Source organism: Theobroma umbraticum, unplaced genomic scaffold (genome assembly GCF_002168275.2).
Source record: "Theobroma umbraticum cultivar Fairchild unplaced genomic scaffold, ASM216827v3 scaffold_12.0, whole genome shotgun sequence".
Classification (NCBI taxonomy): Eukaryota; Viridiplantae; Streptophyta; class Magnoliopsida; order Malvales; family Malvaceae; genus Theobroma; species Theobroma umbraticum.
Window position 1 is genome coordinate 2959011 of NW_018397272.1, and position 24960 is coordinate 2983970.

Sequence of the window (24960 nt, forward strand, 5' to 3'; positions counted from 1 at the left end):
TGAATTATGATCTCTAAACATCTCTCAATCAACTTAAAGATCATTTTAGTATTCGAGTATTTGATTCATTAGTTAATACATAATCTCTTTATTTAAAAAATATGATTCGAATCTCTCTTCTCTCAATTATATATATAAAAAAAACCTAAAGATCATTTCAAGGGCTCCCTTGGGGGTAAAGCCCTGAAAAAAAAAGGGAAAAAACCTAAAGATCATTTCAGTGGGTCTGTTTAATTCTTAACTCAATAAATTTGTACCTTTGAAACCGTGGCTGGTTCATATCTCAATAATCTATGGCTTTGTTTTTTCTTTTAATATTTGATTTGGTCCAACATTTAACCCCACTCTTGTTTTTAGCTATGGACTCAAAAATGCAACCAAGAAAAAAATCAAGGGAAAAAAAAAAGAAAGAAGAAAACTGCAAAAGTGTGAACCAGCAATTGTAGCAAGTCAGACAAAACAGGTGGGTCATGGGTTCGTAGCCAAAAAGGGCGAAGTATCCATGTTGATTATGCTACCCTTGGCCGACCAAAAAACAAAAGGAATAAAGCACAAAGCAGCACATGACTTGAACAGCCGAATTCTCTAACAAAACTTTTTCGATAAACCCAATTCTTTTTTTATTTTTATTTAAAAAAAAAGAAAGAAAGAAACGATATTGTTATATTTTCATCTCATCTCCTAGAAGTCTCCACAATGGACCTAATTATCTCTTGTCCTTACACTTATACATGTTTTTTGTGCTTATCCTTTGGAGAGGAACTAAGCTATACACAGAGAGAGAGGAGACTCGAGATATAACTGTTCACACATGATATCAGTGAATTACAAGTCCCACATGAAATAAGCTTGAGCTTCTTCCTCAAATCGTGTGGTTTATGAACAAAAAAAGGGAATTACAAAGGGGCATGGGTCAGATGGGATTCAGCTTTCAGCTTCAGCTTTTACCCAATGTAATATAGGCCATTTCATAGAGAAGTTAAGACTAACATTTTATGATGAATTGTGTGATTGTAGCTTAAGATTTTTTCTACGTTTGCAGGTTAAGTGTAACCCAAAGAGTATATTATTTGTTTTTGGGTTTTTTAACTACAAAATGTTTGTGCTAGTACATTTGTAGGGGTGCTCCTCCAATGCTGAGTTGTGTTGGCCCTTTGTGTCTTGGTGATTATATGCATAATTTATTGAACTATCACATTTCGTTCATGTTTCTTCATACTTGCACGTTCCTTGTCTTTTACATGATAATTTAATGATTCTTTTGAGTGAGAATAATTAAAATTTTTGGAACCCTCCAACAAAATAAGCTTAAGTATTTCTTTTGTAGCTCACCAAAAGTTCACCAAACAAGCATAGACTTATTCCTGTTTCTTTTGTCCTTTTAAAGTCCCTCCCTTATGGATCAACTGATGATCCACAAAGAAATGTGTATTCCAAGGCAAATTGAGTCAACTTTAAGGAATGAAGCTTGTTGGAAAGAAAACTTTCTTTCAAAACTCAAACATGTTGATAGCTTTGATGGAAAAGAGTTTCCAATGACTTTAATCTAATATAATACTACTAAGACTAATAATAATAATATAGAAGAAGAATCTTACAACATCATTTACACATGGCACACATGCAGAACCCCAAATAGCCTGAAAACCCCAAGTGCAAACATGTGATTTAAATCCATTCTGCCAATAAATGATTATGGGATTGAATGATCAAACAAAGGCAAAATAAACAATTATGGGAAAGTTTGGGAAAGAAGGCTGAGGAAAAGAGAAAAGGGAGGCTGCAGCTACTTGATCAGGCCCATGCAGGGAATGTGCTGAACATGCTGTACATTTCATGCTGCTGCACTGTCTCACCTTTGTCACATGCCATGACTCCTTCAAATCTATACTCCAAATCCCCCCTCTCTCTCTCTTCCCCCATGTGCTTCTCTTACTCCCAATGGGGCTTTGCTGGCCCATATCACCTTCACATGCACCCTCTAGGGAAGCCACAACGCCGTAAAACCCTAAATCCAACTAGCTCAGAACCTCCCCATTTTGCCCCATTCATTGACTCAAATGCCCTCTCTACCTACATGAGTCACCAGTGTCCTGTATTTATTTTAGGATCGTACCCCTATCAGTCTTCATTATTGTTACCTTTTACCTTTTAAGTTTTGGATCATATGGGTTCCAAATGTCAATTATATTACTAATCTTGTCGGCTCCATTCCATACTCAAGACATTATCTCCATCTATATGTACATATAATAATCACCTGGGTTTATCCTCTTTTCACATCTCTAGGTTGACAAATTTTTGGTCGTTTTGTCTATCAAATTATCAATCAATTCTAATTTCTTTTCAATTTTTCTTTTTAATTCCTCAAACGTTGGAGACCACCTATTTTTTGTCTCTCTCTTTTTTAACTATCAATACATGAATTACGAGTTTAAGGAGAAGAGGAGATTTGAACCTTTAAGACCGTAATCATTTTTAAATAAACAAAGATAAATTCTTATAATATTTTGTCTTAAAAATGCAATTTTATTTGAGGGAAGGGTGTTTAGGGAAAGAAACAATTTGAACGTTTCCCCACTCTGCATGTGGCGTTACAGATAGGCAGGCTTTTTTTGGGTGCCAAGCCCGCCCTCCCTCCCTCCCTCCCTCCCTTGTGGGCTGGCAAGTTGTTCCTCTTCCCACTCTAACTTTTCGAGTGAGATACGAAATTGGCGTCCTTTTCTCACCAAAATCAGAAAAACAACCTAACCTAATAGCAAGAAAGCAAAAGAAAAATCTGTATACGTAGGGCCTCCTTCAACAGCATCCTATATGATTAGGAGCCACACCCATGGACTTTCAAACACCCAATCAAAACTCAACGATCTGCCCTTCCTTTATGACGATATTTTTGTTGCAAATTTGTTGGTGTCTTTTTCCTACTACTCTTTAATTTCCTTTGCTAATTCAACTAGCCAAGTTGCTCCTATGTTAGGGGCTCCTTTTTTAAATAAAATCCTCCCTATCGCAATTTTAAATGTATCTTTCATCATTGAACGCTTACATTCATATACAGATATATTCATATACATATATACATTTGTATATATAATTTTGTGAATAATACATTAGTTAATTATAAAATTACCGTACAAATTCTCATGTTGAAAAAAGCTGATTGATCCAAAGATAACAAGTTTGATATCTTCAAGGGATCGTCCATAATTATAAGAGAGAAAGTATGTCAACTATTTTGTTTGTTTGTATGTGAAGTGATGAAAGTATTGTAAATTACTTGGACGTAATGTATACATATGAGGAAAAAAGGGTCCTAAAAGCATTCATTTTTATTTAATGAAGGAGGATGTTGGCTACCCGATCCGTATTTAGTACATGAGGGTGGTTAACCTTTGTGTTGACATGACACATTAATGTCAATGGATAGGTAAATACTACAAGTATTCTACAAAGTTAATTTGAACTCATCCAACTCCATCAAACTTGTCCAAATGGGGTGTAAATTCAAGTGGTATATATGTAAAATCTTTATTGAACTTTTAAAGTCATGCATGATAATTTTGACTATCTTTTATTTGTGATTTCCTTTACCGACTATTGCATAATGCCAATTAAAACTTTATGGTCAAAACACACGTGCATTATGTTTAATATAAACCATTTATATGTTCAATGTTAATTTTTTTTATGACTAATTTAAAAAATATATTTGAATTCACGTATGATCTTGTAATTTGAAAAATACCGTTGAATTCAATTAACAATCATAATTATGACCATTTAAGATTTTAAGTTTCAATTCTCTTTCTTTCAAAACTATTGAAAAAGAAGGCTAAGCAATACATACATAAAATTATCATTTCTTTATCGTGTGTAAATCATTTTTCTTTGACTTAACATACATGATCAATTTTAAACCACGTTTTCTCTTTTGGAAGGTATTTCATACGCAACGCTATCTTAAAAATATCAAAGCCAATAAAATGGCATTTCTGTAAAAACTCATAAAACAGGTGGCAAATGCTTAACTTGCACTTACAAAAACCCCGTTACCCCTTCCCTGTACTCTCCAAAGAAAAACCTGCTCACCCTTTTCTTCTTTCTTTCTCTTGGAAACAACACTCCCCCCATTCCCCAGAAAAGAAAAAAAAATGAGAATCCAAAAAACCTTCAAAAATTCATTCAAAAAAACTCAAAGAAAACCATCAACATCAAGAAGAGCAAGGAATATAGCGAGAAGACGAGTTGTTCATGCACGTGGCTGCAAGAGAAGAAGCTTTGTCAAGTGTTCCAAGAAGGTTTCAGACAAGCTTAAAGCTCTCAAGAGCCTAATTCCTCATGTCCCTAATGGAAGCAACGAGATAGTTAAAGCAGAACAACTGTTCCAAGAAACTGCTGATTACATCATTGTTTTGAAGACCCAAGCTTTTGTCTTGCAAAAGCTGATTGAGTTTTACGATGGGTCTAGAAATGAGAAGCAAAATGTTCAAGAAGAATCATCATAGTCATTATTTTGAACTTCTTTTTTTTCTGTTTTCATTTTCATGCAAGACAAGAAGAAAAAAAGAGAAAAAAAAAAAAAGAAGAGAAGATCTTTTGGTACTTGTTTGATGAAGGAGAAAGCGAAGGAAAATGGAAAGGAAGAGGAAAGGGTTCTCCTCGGAATATATTACATATATGCAAATTGCTGGACTTGGGAGGCATGTCCTTGTTACGAAAGAAATTTTTTCTCTTCTTTTCTCATTCTCTTGGCATGTTTAGATTTTAGGTGTGACTAGAAAAATTAAAAAAAAAAAAACAATCCTAGTGGAGTGCATTGGGATTTGGAATTTCCAATACTACTAGTAAAGATTTTCTTTTCTTAATGAGTATTGTATTATTGAAATTTGTTCATTTATTTGAAGAGACTATTTACTACTTTTTAAACCATGGTGTTGCTTATTTTGCTTTGACACTAAACAGGAAAAATATCAATTTCCCATTAATACAGAAATTATTGCTGTATTTATGAATTATATATCCGATGTGAACTATTTTTTTTTTTAGATAGATGTCTTGAATTTAAGGGAGTGCAGAGAGAAAGAGTATGGGAAGAGAAGTATGATATTTGACATAATTATCTTTTAAGTAAAATGGAAAGGAGTGGCCCTTGTCTTATGGGCGAAGGCATGCTTCTGTCTCTCTCCGTGGTTATGAATTGTGATGAAAGTGACTTGTTACTCAGCTGTGAAAGAAACCCACGTGCAAAAGCCAATTTTTTTGGTAAGAAAGCTTGCAGTTTGGCCCTCTCTCTCTCTCCTTTCATTCACATGGGATGGTGAGTGCTTGCCTCTTTATTTTCTTCCAAATATCCAATATCTGAATGTTTATCAAGTACCGTCTATGATTGAGAAGATAAATTCTTTGTGGCAGAAGGAGATATATATACATGTAAAAGTAATTGGGAATTTATGATTAACATAACCAACCTTGATGATCATGGCACTAAAAAGTAGTTCAAGGATCTTTTAAGAATTATTTAGTCCTCAACCAATTCCTCCTCATGTTTAGCATAATTTTTGGCTTCAATTATCTTTCTGGCACATAAAATTTTGGTGGATATAAGCCTTTTAATCTTGGCTTAACCTTTGAACAAACTTGTCATGGGTATAATTTTGGCTTTAATGGTCAATATAGTACCACCACACTCAAACAATTACACTCTACCAACTCTGAATCAATTAGATTAGGGATTGAATCTCTCTCTCATCCACTAAGCTTGACAAGTCATGTTTCTGACAAGTAGTTCTCTCCAAAATTGGACCTTTCATTTTGGATAATCTCACCATCCTTAGTCTCCAAAGTGGGCAAATGTATCATGCGACGTCTGTTTTGTCACGATCTAAATCAAGGGGCCACGATCTATGCATGAGTCCAACGGGCAGAGTCCACGAGATTCGAGTAAGTCTCAAAATTTCTAAATCCATTTTAAATACGTTGCACAAATTCATCAATTTATATAACCATTACATGTTCATTTAGCACAAAACTTTCCAATTTACAATAAATGCTCCTTGGCACATACATAATATAAGAATACTTTACAATGTTCACAAAGCCATACATTCGCTATATCAACGGGTTCATTGCATATAACCCACACAATAATGGCAACATAGTGTCAACATGTTCTAGAAATAGTTTGAAAACTAATACGAGAAGCAGGAAGACAACATAAGTTCGAACTTAGTGGAGTAGACTCGTTGATAACTCTATTATATAGAGTTATTTTGAGTCATTTTGGGAGCTTAAGTAGTTAGATCTTTGAGATTTTAGGTTCGAATTTTATCATTATAGGTGTTTTTTTTTAGTTTAAGTTTGATTACTTGTTAAGTGATTAATTTAAGTTATTTTAGTTAAATTTTAAGTTATTTTATTTTAAATTACTTTAAGAGTAGTTATTGCTAATTTCTCTTATGACTTTTGTAGAAAATTGATGAAAAAGACTCATTTGATGAAAATCAGTGCAAGTATGGTGATAGCTTCATTCGTATATGTTTCAGTATTTTGACTATATCTCTTTCAAAAAACTCCAAATGAGGTGAATTCTTAGACCAATAGAATTATAAAAAGAAGGGATACAATGTTTATGTTCACCAAGTTGCCCAGTTCTGATTGGATCATGGTCAAAATATTGTCAAAGTCGACCACTGCAGCAGTATGTAAGACTGAACATGATGCCGTATTTGGAGCAAATCTTTCAATACAGAAGTCCAATTGATGTGATTTTTGATCCTTGGAAAGTTAAGAGACAGGGATAAAACTTTTATGTTTACTACTTTGCCAGTTCTTAACATATCATAGTGAAACTCACGTTTGAAGTTGATAGACTGCCAGCACTGGGCGAAAAAGGCTGCAGCGTTGATGAAAGGAAGCACACATACAAAATCCAGAGAGCTCAGCGCTGCAGCGCTGGAGAGTAGCGCCGCAGCGCTGCGCGACTTTCCAAAAAAAAATAAAGGATATTAACGGGATTTCAAAATTAGGTTATTTGGAGCCTATTTAAGAAGTCTTTTTCAGAGATTTTGGGGGAGGCAGCAAGCAACTATTTTGGAGATTTGGAGCCAAGAACAAAGCAAGGAAACAAGAGAATTGGAGAGAGAATCAAGATCATAAATCTCTAACTATTAGTTTTATCTCTAACTATTAGTTTCTCTCTTACCTTTGGGTTTTTTCTTATTTTCTTTGACTTGGATTCATGGCTAAATTTCTTTGGATATTGTCTTTATTAGATATTATGAGCTAATTTATTTTTTCAGGATTGCAATTGAACTCACATGTAATCTAGATTTTTAATCACTTTCTTGCTTATTTTCAATGGGATTTGAATTTTTTATTCCAATTTGTTCTTAATGCTTTTAATTGCTTGGCCACCAATTAAATTGATCTAGAAACCTAAACAAACTTGGGAAAGGGAGTTTAGTGTAGATTAAAATTGGGATAGCATATGATCATATTAATTGATTTGCGTATAGGATAGGGATTACCTATAGGCCATATGTTGCCAGATTAGAGCCTGAACTTAATGAGTTTGTTTTAATTTCAATTCACATAGGGATATAGTGTTTTGGTTAAAATAGATATTTTTATAAGATGAGTCGGGAGACCTTATAAATAATTTAGGACTCTAGGTTAGCAATTCAAACCATTGAGATAAGTTAAGGAAGAGAGGTAAGATTTAGATGAAGTGAGAGGGATATTGTATCCTAGGCTTGTTTGATTTGATATTTATTGAGTATTTTTATTTTGATTTTTCTTAATTTAATTATGCTATAACTTAGTTTGATTTGATATTATTTTGATATTGTTTGGATAAGATTAATTTGCGATAATTTAGTACTTAGTAATTCTTATGAGATCAATTCTTGTGGGATCGATACTCTACTTGCTAATATTTGTCTTTCGATACGTATAATTGCATAATAGAATTTTAACTAACACTCGTCAAGTATGGAATGCCTACCATATGCCAAAATTGTCGGTTTAGAGACAATGTTAGCCACGCAAATTCTATAGCCTATTTATCTATACACGGTAACAATGATTTGGGTGAATCATCTACTACTCAATGAGCGGGGGTAAAGAACTCAAATATAACTTGTGCAGATAATTGTATTCAAATGTATTCACAATGCAGCCAAAATATTCTAGCAAATATTTCTAACAATTGAGGTATACTGAAATCATCCTTATTGGGTACTTATCATAATTACCACTTAAACGACATTCTCATATATCATAACCAATGTAGCTAATCTCCACAAGCAGTGCATATCAAATTAAGCTTACCTCAAAAGCCGTTATTAAATGTTATGTTCCTTGGGCATCACATCATTGCCGAGAACTATAGCAAAACCACACACATTATTGCTTACCTCAAAGTTTTTCCATCAAACATTGATCAAATTACATTCTCACATAAATAATCACATAGTCAACACTATAACATGCTATTCATAAATCATATCATCATAGTCGAAGCATAGTCAATGAGTGGTCTTCCTTGGCCATGGTCAAATCATAAACGGTGGCCAACTGACGGAGTCAAATCACACATGGTGTCGAAACAATGATGAAGAGTCAAATCACACACAATACTGAAGTAACTGACAAAGGCTTAAATCATGCATGGTACTGAAGTAACCAATGAAGGTTCAAATCATACATGATGCCAAAGCAACTAGCCAAGGTTCAAATCAAGTACAATGTCGAAGTAACTAGTGGAGGTTCAACTTATGCACAACGCTAAAGCAGCTAGCGGAGAGTCAAATCACAATCACGAGGATAGGACTCAATTCAACCATAATCAAATTAACGTATGAAATTTACCCATTGAACAAAAACATAATCAACTTCTAGACAATCATGCCATTAACAAACTCGTATATCATATTTCACATCAAATGGTCATAGCTTATCAAGTTTTTCATGCTTTACTAATTCAACTTCGAATTCTATATAATTCTACTCATCAAAGACATTAGCACAATGCTTCTTAAATTAACTATTCATCATAATAAACTTCTCCCACAAATATCACATAATTCCTCATGTACATAACAAGCTTAATAAACATTAATGTTATGCAATAGTTATTTCATTGGTCATAAAATCAAAAGTAGCAAACCTTATGGCTGGGAGCACAGGAAAAATAGAGCACACATGCTACCATGTGGCTCGTAACACAATACACATACATAATTTAACATATGTCAATAATTTACTAGCCTAGGCATTAATTAACCAATTAAGTACCATGGTAGTGCATTAACAATGCATTATACATTACATGCATTAATTCAAGCATTCAAACAAACAAACCCCATTCACAATAACAAGCGAAGGCTCCTCCATAACCAAACTTGAACTTTCTTTGTCACTAATAAATTCAACTGACTCAACTACGATTACTAACTCAATAATGCTCTAACAGCTTCATTTCTCTTTTGTACAAATCAAAATAATAATTATTTCTCAACTTTCAACACATTTTCAAAATTTAAAACTTACCATATTTCCAGCTATCCAATCCACATTTCACAAATCATATTTTCTTTAGGTTTTAAAGCTAAAGGTAATTGGAATCTTACCTTTGATGTCAAACAAACCCAACCTCTAGCTCAATCAACTAGCTAACTTAAAGAGAAGTTGTCACTAAAGTTGGAGCAACGCAAATTTCACATTACAATTGATTAAATTAAAAATCAATTAGTAAAAAGGTTTAATCTTACCTTTATAATGTTTTCCCAAGTTCTAAATCACTTCAAACTAGCTCAAAAATCCAATGGGAGACCTAGACTTTTAAAGGGGGTAGAGCATGGGAGTGTTTCCTTTTGTTTTCTAAATGGGCAGATTTCCCAAAGCCCTTTATTTTTTTTCACAATTTCCATGCATTTATCGATAGATGGAATGCATCTATTGATAGATCCTTTACAATTTTAATCACTTGACCTCCATTTGTCGATAGATGGTGAGCTGGGCATTTTTAGATCGTTCTCTTATTGCTATCTATAGATAGATTCGACATATCTATCGATAGATACTGTCCCAAAAGCTCTAAATTACTCATGGGTGGATATCTATCAAATATTGCTTGAATGTATTGGTAGATGTTCCTCAATTTGTTGCAAAACACTTTCTAACTTTCAACTGTCGATAGATTTAGAACATCTATCAATAGTTCTTGTTTAGACTATAAATTTTTACAACTCCAAGCCTCCAAATTCATTTCTCTAAGTACCCAATGCATTTTTGTTTCAACCAACATCATAAATCATCCATATAACTCAAGATTTTCTTACATATACTCCAATATAATTCAAAATCCTACTTTAAACTTCGAAGCATTCAAACTTAATATTTGTGGCCTAACTACCACAGTTAACTTTCTCAAATACCACATATGTATTATACTGTCATGGATCTCCAAATGTGTGAAAAAACTCAGAGTCATCCTTTATGCATATACACATTATCAGAGATGTACAAGTATACACACTAAGTTTCAAATTAACTCATCAAATAGCTTAACCAGCATCACACATGCCGTTTGATGCTCCATAGCAAAGTCAGAGTGCTACATGTTTTGAGCTTATAATTGAATCTTCTTAATTTATTGGATCTTAACTCATCTACTTAAGCTCCAAGATTCAATGATAACTATCTCTTATTGTATAGTTTAAAGAAAGATCGTAAGTACATGGATAAAAAATGAGTACTTTAATTCCTAAATGTCATGTTGGTATTTACATAAGATGTTTTGACAGCTCATAAAGGAGCATACACGAACAACTTAATTTTCATCCATTTTTTTTGTTATCAACATTTCATAACTTGCTGATGCCCAAACCAAGTACTGATCCCAATCCCATGCCAAGCCCAAATGCCTTTTGAAAGGGACTTGTTTTCAGCCTTCTACAAGCTTCTACTAGAATATATATATATATATATATATATATATATATATATATATATATATATATATTTCTGGAGTTGGATTGTTTGGCTTGATGGCTCGGCCGTGGGTTACATTCCTTATACTATGATAAAAATCGATTTGGTTCCTGTAGTGATAAAATATTATACATCTACGGTTAATAGAAGTCCCAAATAATAAATTAAATATCAATACAAATATATTTAGATTTTCACCAAAATATAAAAAGAATATATGGTAATAAAATTTCTATATAGTTAACAATATATTCTTGACAAGATTAGCTATTCAAAGTGCCCGAAAGGACACATTGAAAATGTTTTGATGTCTTTGAAATGAAACTGAATATACTAAATATCTTTTTGTGCTATGCATCTTATATTGTCATTGCTAAATATATCATAAAATTTTGTCTACATATATATACATGTTCAAAAGTTTTCATATGAACCATCTTCAAATATTACGCCAATAGCTCTAATACGTATATCCAAGTCAAAATTACTCATTTCGAGTCTTTTGTTTTTTTATCAACTCTCTTCTTCAAGCTTGATGCTGTTAAATAGGGTTAAGACTATTGCACAGCCAAAAGCTAGGCATGCCCAACTATTGGGGAGTCCATTCGAGTATTTTCTACCAATTTGATCTTTCATCAAAGATATCATCTCAAACCAAATATTGAGTTTATGCTGCTTTCCTTAAAGACAGTAGTCCATCTTTCAGATATGCAGTTATGGGGTCAATAGATAATTCTATAAATGATCAATGATGGTATGGTGATATTAATCAAATAAATAGTTTGGAAACAAATCCAAATGGAGGGTTGAAATGAAAAGGAAAAGAAAAATGGAAGTAAACAAAGTAATTGCAACAGCTGGTCATAGATTGTTCCTCTGTTTAAAATCTAGTGGATTCAATTTGATCTAAGATAGATGAAGAAACAAGTAATAATTTAACAAACTTAAACTATTTATGTTATTTTATATAGTGGTTGCCCAATGCATTTGGTAACTTTAACTAGCAGGGAAAATGCATAAACGCACAAGCAATTCAATCAATGTAACCATATATATGACTTTAAAAAAAATGTAACAAAAAAATGAGGATTAATATTACCTTTTCCTGCATAATTAGGTATTTGATGGGTTATGTTCATAGTTTTTGTCAACATGAGCTATATGTTTGGTGTAATTATTAACCTTAGGAATCTTTTGGGAGAATATTTCTCTATTTTTTTTTACTTTATTTGTACTTTAATGAAGTCTGGGATTATAATACTCATTTAGCTGTTATTTACTTTACTTGCACACTAAATAGGTTTAGGTTTAGTGAGCTATTATAAATAGCTTTCTATGCAGTCTTTTTGTTTTCTTCAAGCAATGTAGTTCTTTGCTTAGTTGTTAGGTATTTTCTACATGGTATCGGAGCAGTTTTAATCTTAAGAGAAACCAAATTATTTAATTTTGGGTAAAATACCCTTACCTCTATAAGTTTTGATCGAAATTACACGAAGGTCCATTTATTTTCAAAATATACACTTAGCCCAAAAAGTACAAATATCGTTAACAGAAGTTATGAAAAGACTAAAATACCTTTTTCTCTTTATTAATTTAAAAAATTATTATTATATTTTAAAAAAATAAATAAAAAAGGGGATCGGTGCTCTCTAGCTCACCAAGAAAGGTGAGCATTGGCCAATGCTCCCAAGCAATGCTTTTCAAAAGAGGGAGTACTAGATCGGTGCTCCCAAAAGAGGGGAGGCCTTTTTTTTTAAGTGAATAAAAAAATAATACAATTATATAATAGTAATTATAAAAATTAATTAAGGGTAAAATTATTTTTTTACCATTACAATGTTAGATAGTGAACGAAAATATTAATGATTGACTAACGGTTGGACTTACGTGTCCAACAAAAAATATTCATTTCGAAAACTAGTACACCATATAACTTCGATCAAAACTTAAAGGGTAAGAGTATTTTACCCTTTAATTTTACAATTAATAGGAACTTGAAAAAGAATATCATAATCTAGAATACAAACTTGACTATTAGGTACCAAGAACAACCAATACAACAACAACTGCAAGCATATGAAGGGAAAACGTAGCCATGGTTCAATTAACTAACAAAGATCCCAAAGGTTACAATAATAGATTTGCTAGCAATAGAACCAAGAAAAATTATGGTAAGATTTTGCTTTTATACTTCTACAGTATTAATATGAACTGCCCTTTGCACATTTCTAACTAACCAATAATGTAACTACGAATGATATATACATAACATTATTTTTGTGCTTGACAGAGCACCAGGTTTGAGGCAACAACTATCATTGTGAATGTAAAGGCACCAAATGTATGTATCACAATGCTTGCAACCGATGTGCAGCAGGGTTACGATTTTGTGTTAAAAAATTTTGGTGCCTAGTACATGATGAAAAGACACCAGTTTGATGTAAGTTAACTAAAATTCATTTGTCATCAAACTTAACAACAAGTACACCATTTTACAAGGTAACACTAATAGAAACTTTATAAACTTCTTATAGAATGATTTTGGAACTAACAGTAAAGGATTCAATTGGTAGAATTCAACTATTAGCATTCGGTCAACAAGCAAAAAAAATTAAGTTAAGCCACCATTGTTGAGCTAGCTATAATTCGAATGATAGACAAAATGACTCTTCCAACCCTATCAAAGCATTGACAAACACTGAAAGAACATTAAGGGTAGGATTGACAAGAAAAGCCATTGATCATGGATTTGTTAGGATGAGCCTTGCAACTAATTGGGATTGGTTAAAGCTTGATTCCAATTATGTAACAATATCATTCATGTTGAATGATTAGAGGTCTTCTTTCATTAAGATGACTTAATTATAATGAATTACAAATCTAATTGGATGAAGTCCATCAGATTAATGTGCCTTGCAAGGGAACTACAATAGGTTGCAGTTATGAGATCCCTATGATCAAAGTGTTATGATCCAGTTGTCGTGGTTTGGTTTTTAGTATTAAAAAGGCATCTAATGGCCTTGAAAATTTTTTGAAAAATCATGGAAGCAATGTCCTTTGGAATAATTCCAAGAAGGATTCCCGGCCAAAGATGAATGGTGGTGCAATAACCACACAATCATGGTTGAAACCGCCACTGCCAACAGCTGTTTCAAGCTACGATTTTAACAACTTTTGGCAACTTAAAAGGAGTCTAAATTTGTGCAATTAGTTGCACTTATTTGTTGAAATTTTAACTTTTGAAAGAGTTCAAATATTGCCAAAAGTCAAAGTTCAAAAATCAGGGGATTTGATCCCTAGGATTTTGGCATTGTCAATGCCACCTAAGCAGCTGAAAACGTTACTGTGTCCAACAGGCATAGGTCACGGTTTTTGAAATTTTTGGACAACTTATTTGATTCCAAAAATTATGAAAAATTAATATGGACAGGCTCCGTATGTTAGCTGATCAAGAAAAAAAATTGGAGATTGAATTCCTGTTTTGGAGCCGTTTTAAAGCATAGAAATATAACTACACCATTGCTACCAGCAACAGCAAAAAGTCACAGTTTTAGGGTGATTTGACCAATCAATTTGCATAAGAAAATCATGCAAATTTGCTATGGAATAGTTCCATATGTTGGCTAATCAGAAAAAAATTTTGAAATTAAAATTATTAAATTTAAGGCCTTATAAAAACTGAAAATTGTGACTGCACCAATGCTGGCTGCAGCTGACTAATGCCATTGTTTTGGCATTGATTACTTGCTTAAATTGCATCTTTAATTGGTGAGATTTAAATTACAAATTAACTATTTGAATATTTATGGTAAGGTTCCATAAAAGATAATTTTGACATAATTAAAATTAAGAAATTTGATTTCTTAAATAAAGGATGTCAGGATTTAATTTATGACACCCATAAATCATGGAATTTGATTTCTAAAGTTGTGGCAGTCAAAAATATTTAAAAGCTAATTGGATAATTATGAAAATAGTTCCATAAAGATAACAAATTTAGATATTTTGAATTAAGGAATTTGATTCCTTAATTTGAGGATATTTGAAATTTTTTTGGTAATACCAAAAATTAAGGAATTTGATTCCTAGAATTATGGAAGTCAAAAATAAATGAAACCAAGTCTTTAATCCTGAATAAATTTCCTTTAATTAAGGAAGGAAAGCCTTAGATTTGATCTAAATTAGCTAATAAAAATTAGGTAATAGAAGACATGCAATATTTAATTAAATTTGATTGGTAAAAAGGTTACCTAAAATGTTTAGGACAACAAATTAAAAATGTTTTACTTCATAATAAAATTTAATTCTAATGCTATTAAGATTAGGAATGGATAAACTATTAATTTTGATGAGTAATACTTATCATATATGAAAGAAGTTTCCATATATAGAATTAAATGTTTATCCGAACATTTGAAATTGGCAAAATTCAAGTGTTAAAAATTACTAATCTCGAATACCTCATATGATTAACAATTTGAATGAGACATGCCTTTAAATTTTGTTCATGTTGATGAATATATGTGGATGATTATGGACATAAACCCAATATGATTATGCTATGATTGAATGTATATTTTTTATATTTTTAAAATAATAGCTACGTGTCTTGCCTTATCTCTTTATCTCGGTTTGTAAAATTCTTTCCTTATCTTATTCCCCTCAAATGTAACTTGAGGTTTTTACATTCAAATGTAATATGAATTAGGATAGATTAGGAATTAAATTTTGAAAAAATTGACAATCGAGATTTGAGGTGCCAAGGAGGATGAGGAGATTATAAACAGATTTAGAAGATTCTTATACGTAATCTCCTAGGTTTAACCAAACTAGTTTCCTTTGATGGCTTAAGGAAATTAGTATAGTTAAAGTCCATCATGATCCAAAGTAGTTTATATGTGATGGATTTATTTTGTGCAATTTAATAAATGTTATGTAATGCAAGGTAGTGTGCATGTGGTATATTTATTTTATATGATTTAATAAATGCTATGCATGAAAAGATGAGACCTTAATAAAATCAAAAACAAAATCCTTCATTATATATTGAGTAACATGCCACACATGAACAAGTTACCTTCTACCATATAGAAAGATAAGCTGGTTGCTTTTTTAATCGAAGACTTATTGAGCACACTCAAGGTCACACTTTTATACGAGTATGTTTGAGCTATTAGTGGGTCTTACTCAACTAGTTTCATAAAATTTGGATGCTTAGAAATTTGATTATTATGGAAACTAGAGGCAAAGACTAACAGAAATATATATGATATGTTTAGGCAATGGATTGTCACCTAGTTGAGTTGTTTAAAGATACAATTGGTAAGCTTAGTAACCTACCTAATCCATCTATTACGGTTTGTTTAGCACACACAAGGCTATGACTAGATGGATGGGACCCTAGCCCACTAAGAGAATCTTAGTAGAGATATCTCAAGGTGATATAGATGGTTACCATCTTGTCAAAAATAGTGGGAAAATTATTTAAAATTTTAAAACCTTATTTTAAATAGTTTATGTATGTTATTATCAATTGCTTTATCTATTTAAACATGTTTGTTTACATTGCAAACGGTTAAAAATCTATCACTATGATACATCTTGGATGTAAATCAAACTCGCTAGACCAAACCCTTTTGAAAGGTACCATGACTTGAAAAATGTTCTCAAGCAAAAGGTTGTCTATCCATAAGAGGCTTTGCCATAAGCCTATGTTGAGGCACATGGTGATAAAGCATGGGATGCTCATTAGACTCGTTAAGCCACATATGTGATGTTAGCTATTATGACTACAATGCTTCAAAGGCAACATGAAAACATTTATGCAACATGATATGACTTTGTAATAAAAAAACTATTTTATAACCGAGGTCATACATAAAGGTATGAGATAACATAAAAATTGTTTCTATGTGAGAAAATAGAAAATAGTTCTATTAGAAGCAAGATTTAAGGATGCTAGGTTTTATGATAAAGCTAGAACAATGTCTTGATCATGAATTAAGTGTCGACTTCGTTCCATAATCTCTACCAAATACAATTCATAATTAGGAGTGAGCTTCCATGAGATGGAATTTACATTGCCTTAATTATGAATTAGGAATACAACCATGATAAGGGCATTAAGTTGGAAATGTTCTCAAACATCTTTATGGTACAGATAGACAGAAGAGGGATTGAAGAAAATGTTTCCTTTACAGAGTTAAAGAAGAAGAAGAAGCTTATAGAAGCTTCTACTTTGCCAAAGTTTGTGATTGAGCTAGAAGTTACTACTATTGTATTAACATCATAAGTATTCAATACTCTCACAAAGAATCTTGGATTTAGTGAGAGCATGATGACACTAACAAATGGTCTTCTTTAGTATTACATGGTTACATTAGAATCTAACTTTTAAGATTTTACATAGAGTTGCATAATCATATGTATGAGAACTCCATGATTCAGTAGGATACATTGGAGATGTATTATCCATATGAGATGAATCTACTAAATATGTTTTTCATTAGAGTTATACATTTAGTTTTATTAAATGGTATCCAAAAGTTTGGGTTTAATAAAATGTACAAGTGTACTTATCTCATACACAAGAGGAGGTTAGTAGGAGTGAATGTAATTCTTTACTGATACAAATACATGGGATGCAATGTGTATACAAAAAAAGTGCCAAAATTTAAAAGGGATGGATGGTACAATGAAAAGTGACAAATGCATATGATGCATACCACATAATTTAGTTGGAATGGTTCTAAAGAAAGAAAGAGGACTATATACATGTATATAATCAAAGTCATATACAACCTATTGAAGGCTCAAATAGGAAGATATTTAGATCATTAGTTCATAGTACTAATATAGGGTTCTAAACATTGTGAATGTAACAATGAAGCCATATTAAGAGGACCCGAGTCTCATTAGATCTAGATATAGTAATATGACATGATGTGATGCATGGACATAAGGAAGGTAGATAAAAGCAATTAACCATATTGAAGGGCACAAGCGAGTCTACATGAAGACATGATTGCTAGATGGATTGGATCCATATACGATGAGGTAGGAATTGGCTTTGTGCTAGTGGGAGATGTTAGGATGAGCCTTGCAGCCAATTAAGATTGGTTAAGGCTTGATTATAATCATGCAACAATGTCATTCATGTTGAATGACAGAGGTTTTCCTTCATCAATAAAACATTAATTATAATGGGTTATAAGTCTAATTGAATGAAGTCTATGAGATTAATATGCCTTGAAAGAGAATTGTAATAGGTTGCAGTTATGAGATCCCTATGCATCAAAGTGTAATCTTTAAATATTTTTGGTTGATGAATCATTGAGACTAGACATCAATGATGCCTAGAGATTGGTACATTTTATGTTTCTTACTTGGAAAGTAACCAACTGATCTCACACGTTGAAGTTTAGAAATACTTGAAACTAGAATATAGATGCTTGCCTAGGAGAGTAAGTTCACTGAACATGATCCACCATGAGAAGTGCATTTAATATTTCACTTAAGTGCCTATGCAATGCTTTTTATATGTTAGTTATGTAAATACTCTCTAAACTTGAGACACTACTTATCTTATTTATGGAGTGTTATGCTTTTATTTCATCCCTACAAGTGTCTAACCAAGGATGCCCAAATAGGATGCTTTTAGGTATAACATGAAGATTGTGAAGGCAAATGAGTAGTCAAGAAAAGAATCATCACTTCAAGTGATTTAGGAGACATATCCTAACAGTTTTTAGTTAATATTAGCTTATTGAAGTCTTGGTCAAGGTGACTTAGAGATTATGAAAAGAGTTTCATAGGTCTTTACAAAGCTAATAATCTAATTGTAAGAACGAATATAGAGGTCAATAAGAGTAGATACTATATCATGCTCTTATTATCTCTAAGATATATGATGAGAGAATGAATTATACTGATAGATTGTACATTAAAAAGTTATCAAAAAACCTTTTGACTCTCCTAACAATTGAGTGGCCATGATGCATTGCTAGATGCTAATCTTGGTCTATGAAATTGAATTAATTAATTTAATGAAAATTATAATTCAATTCCATTGCTAATATATTAGAAACCTAATAGGTCACACACAATAAGTTGCACTATAAATTGAGTTGGGAGTGTGATGATTTAAGTTAGACTTAAATCATATATTAGGTTTTTAACTTCTAAGGACTTGATTAAAATAGTTTAATTAAGTGTTGGGCCAATAGTATAAGAGATCATAATATTGAGGCCTTATTTGCAATTTAAGAAGTTAATTAACTTGGATATAACTATCATTTTTCAATTACTCCTCATAATAGAAGTGAAACACAGAGCCTAGATTTTTGAGTCGTTAGAAAACTAACAAGAAAGTCTAGCCGCACACTTTTTTGAGTGACTTGAAAAATAGTTTTTTAACTTTGTAATTCGGCTAAGAAGAGTGTGATTGTGTGGAGAGGACACGTTGTTGTCCACCTTGTTAGCACAAAGGTGTAGTTGAGAAAGGTTCCTTCTTGTGAAGGTTCAAGTGCAATTATGTGTGCAACCTTTGGAAGCCAAGCATTTGAATGGTTTAGGTTCTTTACTCCCTTTGTGGCGTTCATAAGTTTGACAAGGAAGAGGTACCATCGTGATAGCCACATCACTTGGTAAAGGTAATGTTATTTTTCTGATCACTTCTCTTCTAGTTTTGTTTTGTATTAAAATCACTAAGGTAATCCATGGGTGGCGGCATGGCATGGTATGTTTAAATTTTTATTTTCTATTACGTATGATAATTGTTATTTCTAAGGTAACGTTTGGTACGAGGAAAGGGAGAGCACATTTCCTGTAATGTGTCCAATTAAATTACATTACAGTGTTTGTTTTGTAATAAACCACTGCAATGTAAGATTGCAATGCAATTACATTACAGCCAAGGGATATAATGTGATTGCAGTCCAAAACCAATGCAATCACATTAAATTGCACTTTGTAATGTTCTTAAAGATAATTTTACTCTTCAATTTTATTACCATATTAAAAATATTTTATTAAGTTATAATTAAAATAAAAAATATTAAAATAAAATATATAATATAAGAATCAAAAATTAAAATAAAATAAAATATAAAAAATTAAAATTTATATAGTATAGGTAAAACAAATTAAAATAAAATATATAATATAAAAATATATATTAAAAAATAAAAAAATATAAAATTATAATAATAAATGAAAATAAAATATATGACATTAAAAATATATTTAAGATATCATATTATATAAAAATTAATAATAAAAAATATAAATAGATTAAAAATATATATAAAAAATTATAATAATAAATGAAAATAAAATATATGATATTAAAAATATATCTAAGAGATGATATTATATAAAAATTAATAATAAAAAATATAAATATATTAAACTTGTATTTTAATAATTAGGGGTAATTTTGAAAATTAACATTACATTCTCAGTAAACCAAACGCTGCAATGTTTTCTTTTCTGCAATTTAATCATTATTTTGCTTGTATACCAAACACTGTAATGTTATTTTTTCTGCAATCACATTGCTTGCAATCATATTACTTGCAATCACATTGGCTGTAATCACATTGCATTGTAAAGTATCAAACGCAACCTAAATTTCATGTCATTTCATACCATTCCAACAGGATTGACAGTGTTCAAGAGTTTTGACTATAATACCAACAAAAGACTTTCGCTGGAAGTTCCAGATTGGAAGAGATACCAGTTCCCGAACCCTTTGAAACCCTGTTATTGACTATAAAACAGACCCAGATGGAAGTGCCACCATCTCTAACAAATGTACAAGTGACAAAGGAACTGTTTCTAGAACAGTCACTAGGAAAAACGATCAAAACTGAATAGATAAATTACACAAGAAGCTGGCAAGGAGGGTAGGCATGCCAAGAAAGGCTTATGAAAAAGCAGACCAGGTAACTTTTATCATATATGGAGCATTTTTTTTAACTCCATACTATTACAATATCTATGATAAAAATATAAGTACACAAAGGAACAAGAATGTCATTTTGTCCAGGGCAACTAATTGCCATATCGTTCTGACCATTTAAACAGTATCTTTTTGGAACTTGATTGCATAGAGAACTTATGGCAGACTATGTGGAGGCTGTTTTTAATCTTTATGTTAGTCTCATTCGGTAAATCAATGGTCCTATAAAACAGGTTAATTGTATAGACAACATATGCAGGACTATATGGAAGATGTGTTTGGAGCTCTGTTTTAAACGCAGGTATTGATGAAAGCTTTTGTACAACACTCTAATATATATACAATGTTTATATACGTGAATGATCAAATGTTGGTCTGTATTGAAGATATATTAAATATTACCGCTTGTTATTTTGATTGTTTGCTCATGACGTGCCAGTTGATTCCTTTACCGTTCTCTTTCCAGGCTCCTGATACAGCTTTATAATTATTTTACTTATTACATGGTTCAATTTCTGAATAGATATTCAAGTTAGTCTATTGTGCTTTATTGTATAAACTTTTGTGAGCAAAGTCCTTGGTATGTAATGTTCATTCCGTAGTGTAAACACTATCATTGTCTACAGAGGTATTCATGATGATACATGCAAACAACATCTATTATCCTGTCTTTCATTTGTTTATTACTAGACAGCTAAAATAATACTGTCTCAAAACAGTAGCATTATATAATCAATTTTCCATTTATTTGGCTATTTCCATTTATCGATATTATTCTACCATTTATAAATATAATAATATATTTACAAATAAATCTCACAATCTTCTTTTTATTATTTAAATAATTTTCATCAATTAAATAACCCGTAACAACGCATGGGGCTTGTACTTAGTATATATAAAAGTAAACCAAGATATACATTACCTCATTTTCATTAAGGTTGGAAGATGGATTTACGGTACTAGAATTCTTTGAATTGATCAACAAACAAAAATTTGCTGCAAAATAATTGTACCATCAGCTGATAAATTCCCGACAAAAACAAGAATATAAAGAACAGAGGGTCATGTGTGTGTGCATTCTGGAACTTTCTTAATCCCTCTTTCTCTGAAAAACAAAAAAGAAAATTTTAAACTTGAATTGATTTTTTGTACTTCCAATTTCCATTGATCATGAATAATTTTTATTATAAGAAGGAAAAAATCTTGAATTAAAATAAAAATTCAATAACGAAATTATAAAATTTCTAATAAGTAAAGGTGAGTTACAAAAATTTAAAAGTTATTAGAAAAGAGAAATTATAAAATTTTTTAAAAATACAAATATATTATAAAAACTTAAAAATTATTTGTCCCCCCCTCCCGTCCGCCTCGGTCAGTACAAGAAAGGGTATCTCTAGGGAATGTAGTAAAGTGTAGAAGGAGAGCTATGCATGGTCCTTTTTGTTTTTGTTGATTCTTGGTAGCATGCCTTGTGTTGGGACTGGCATGTTAGGGCGGTGTGTGTACAGAGGAGGTGCTGTGCAATTTTTCTGCTGACATCAACATGGTTGGCTACAGTTCTTTTGAGGAGTGTAGTCAGAACATTGTACATGGTTACAAAGCCTAAAACTTACGTAGTACTTTTTGTACTATGTGACCTGAGCTGAATTTTCATTACTGAAAAGGAAATATATTTCTTTAGAAATTGAGATGGAGAAGGATCTGTTCGTATCGTAGTCTATGGACATAAATTGCTTCTCTTATATATTTCTTATAACAGAAAAGGAAATATAAAGGATCAACAAAACCAATGCAGAAGCTAAATGTGAAAAGCTTGTCTATGATTTCATCCATTCAATGAAGTTCTTGAAAATCCTGTTCGAGCTACCACCTTCATTGGCACTACGTGTAACCAATTCCTTTAGTTTAAGAGTTCTTGCTCTGAAGCTTTCATCACCTAGCAACAGCTCCACCTTGCTCCTAATTTCTTCTCTTGTAATGATCTCTCTTTCATCTCTTGTAAAATTTACGCCAATCTTCCAAATGTCACAAATGTAGCTCTCATTAACAAACTGGTCAGCAAAGTATGGCCAACACAGAAAAGGGACCCCATTGCTCACGCCTTCAACGGTGGAGTTCCAACCGCAATGGCTTAAGAAGCAAGCAACGGAAGGATGAGCCAGAACCGCACGTTGGGGTGCCCAGCCCACTATCCTTCCTCGGTTGGCTACTCTTTCCTTAAATCCTTTGGGGTAAAGATCATCAGATTCAGTCCCCTCGGCAACATCTGGTCTGACAACCCAGAGAAATGGCCTGTTTGAGAGTTCCAGGCCCAGAGCCAATTCTTGGAATTGGATTGGATCAAAAACCGTGAAGCTGCCAAATGCCACATAAATAACTGAACCTGGTGGCAGTTGATCAAGCCATTTCAAGCAAGTTGCATCCTCTGGCCAGAAACTTCCTCCCAAGGCTCCAAGCTGGTTGGTTGATGAAACTGGTCCTATGGGCAGGATCTCTGGAACTAAGATAAGTGCTTCAGGCTCCAGGTCATAAGTTGTGTTGCAAATTAGCCACTCTGCTTTTGCAATGGCATTAATGTTTCTCTCAGCATATTTAAAAATAATTTTTTGTGTGTTGAAGTCACCGAGACAGACCCACAGAAAATTCTTTGGGTGCATGGCAGGTGTGTTTGGGGACAACTGAATCATCTTTTCTTTATTGATTGGAGTACCTGCAAACCAAATTTCAACAACTGTTAAACAACATCAGGGCATATTTTAATGTTCCCTCTTTCTTGTTCCTGCTTACGATTCAGGCTCAAATTAATAAAAGTAGTAATATTTGTCCTCCAAGTTTGAGGCAAAATTGTAATCATGAAGTTCTGATAGTAATAATTATTTGCTGTTATTTAGACATGCTGCGGTTGGAGTCAATACCATGTTCATCAATAACTTCATCATCAATCAACTTCTTGGTGCTAAAAAGCAAGTTCAATACAAGGGCAGATGCAGGGCAGAAAGCAGCTCCGGGGATTCCCATCTCTGCTGCAACTTCAAGTGCCCATCCCATGTTGACATCAGCTATAACATGAGTGATCTTATTCTCTTCTAATCTATCAATCTTCAGTATGAGCTCCTTCAGCTCCCCGGGCATGACTTGGCTAAGTCCATCAGTTAACTTCCCTAAAAGACTCCTGTTCTCGCCAACTTCCATCCCGTCCGGGATTGAAACTAGATGAATTGGCCCTTCTGGATCAACCTTGTTGGCAAACGCATCCATGACTCTCTGGTGATTAAAATCTGAGTTGACAAATGTGATTTTGAAGCCATGTTTGGCCAAGCTGTGAGACAGCTCCATAAGAGGAATGACATGGCCTTGTGCTGGATAAGGTATTGCCAGAATATGTGGATTTCCCATTTACACTCTATAATTCTCTCTATCTATTTTACAGAATTTAGCTTATGTTCGTTTTATAGAGAGATTTTCGTGATCCCCAAGGATCCCTTGTGCAATGTTAGTTCCTGTCTCCGTGTGCTGGATATTCTCTAGGTTTGGGGAAACAAGATTCTTGTTTACAATCGAACATATTAGTGATTGTCCTTTAATTTTCAGTTGTTGTTAAGATTTGGTGCTTCTGCCTGGTATTTACCGCCCACTATTTTGGCTGAACTAGCTAGGTGAAAACTTAGTGCTATTTCTAGTCTTCTCAATATTATTTTATAAGCTTAGCTCTTGGGACTTACTGTGAATTTTCTGGAATTTTATAAACGCTAAGGACATCATAATCTTATTTTTATTTCAGATGTGAAACTTTTGTAAATGGTTAGCAGGCAATGGGACAAAGATAATTATTATATAAATGAAAAATCTTAAGAGTTCAAGATGAGACAATTGGCATAGTTTGGCGAAAGAATTGATGTATAAACAGGCAACCCTTTGCAACCGGATGCCTTGGCTTTGGGATTGATGTGATCCATGGTGACAGTAATCCATATTTAAGTCACTAGTCACAAGAAAGTAAAATG

The 24960-nt window shown here is 32.5% G+C and overlaps 2 protein-coding genes across 2 annotated transcripts; one reads left to right on the top strand and one right to left on the bottom strand.

Moving 5' to 3' along the window:
• Nucleotides 1–4056: 4056 nt before the first annotated feature.
• LOC149526485 (uncharacterized) lies at nucleotides 4057–4926 on the top strand. Its single transcript, XM_089785360.1, has one exon. It carries the CDS (start codon nucleotides 4152–4154, stop codon nucleotides 4503–4505), a length of 354 nt encoding a protein of 117 aa, XP_089641486.1. The 5' UTR covers nucleotides 4057–4151; the 3' UTR covers nucleotides 4506–4926.
• Nucleotides 4927–22564: 17638 nt separating this feature from the next.
• LOC110426715 (UDP-glycosyltransferase 83A1-like) lies at nucleotides 22565–24585 on the bottom strand. The gene is made up of 2 exons (XM_021442006.2): nucleotides 23872–24585; nucleotides 22565–23666 (listed from the first exon to the last, which is right to left on the bottom strand). Exons 1-2 carry the CDS (start codon nucleotides 24350–24352, stop codon nucleotides 22774–22776), a joined length of 1374 nt encoding a protein of 457 aa, XP_021297681.1. The 5' UTR covers nucleotides 24353–24585; the 3' UTR covers nucleotides 22565–22773.
• Nucleotides 24586–24960: the final 375 nt, after the last annotated feature.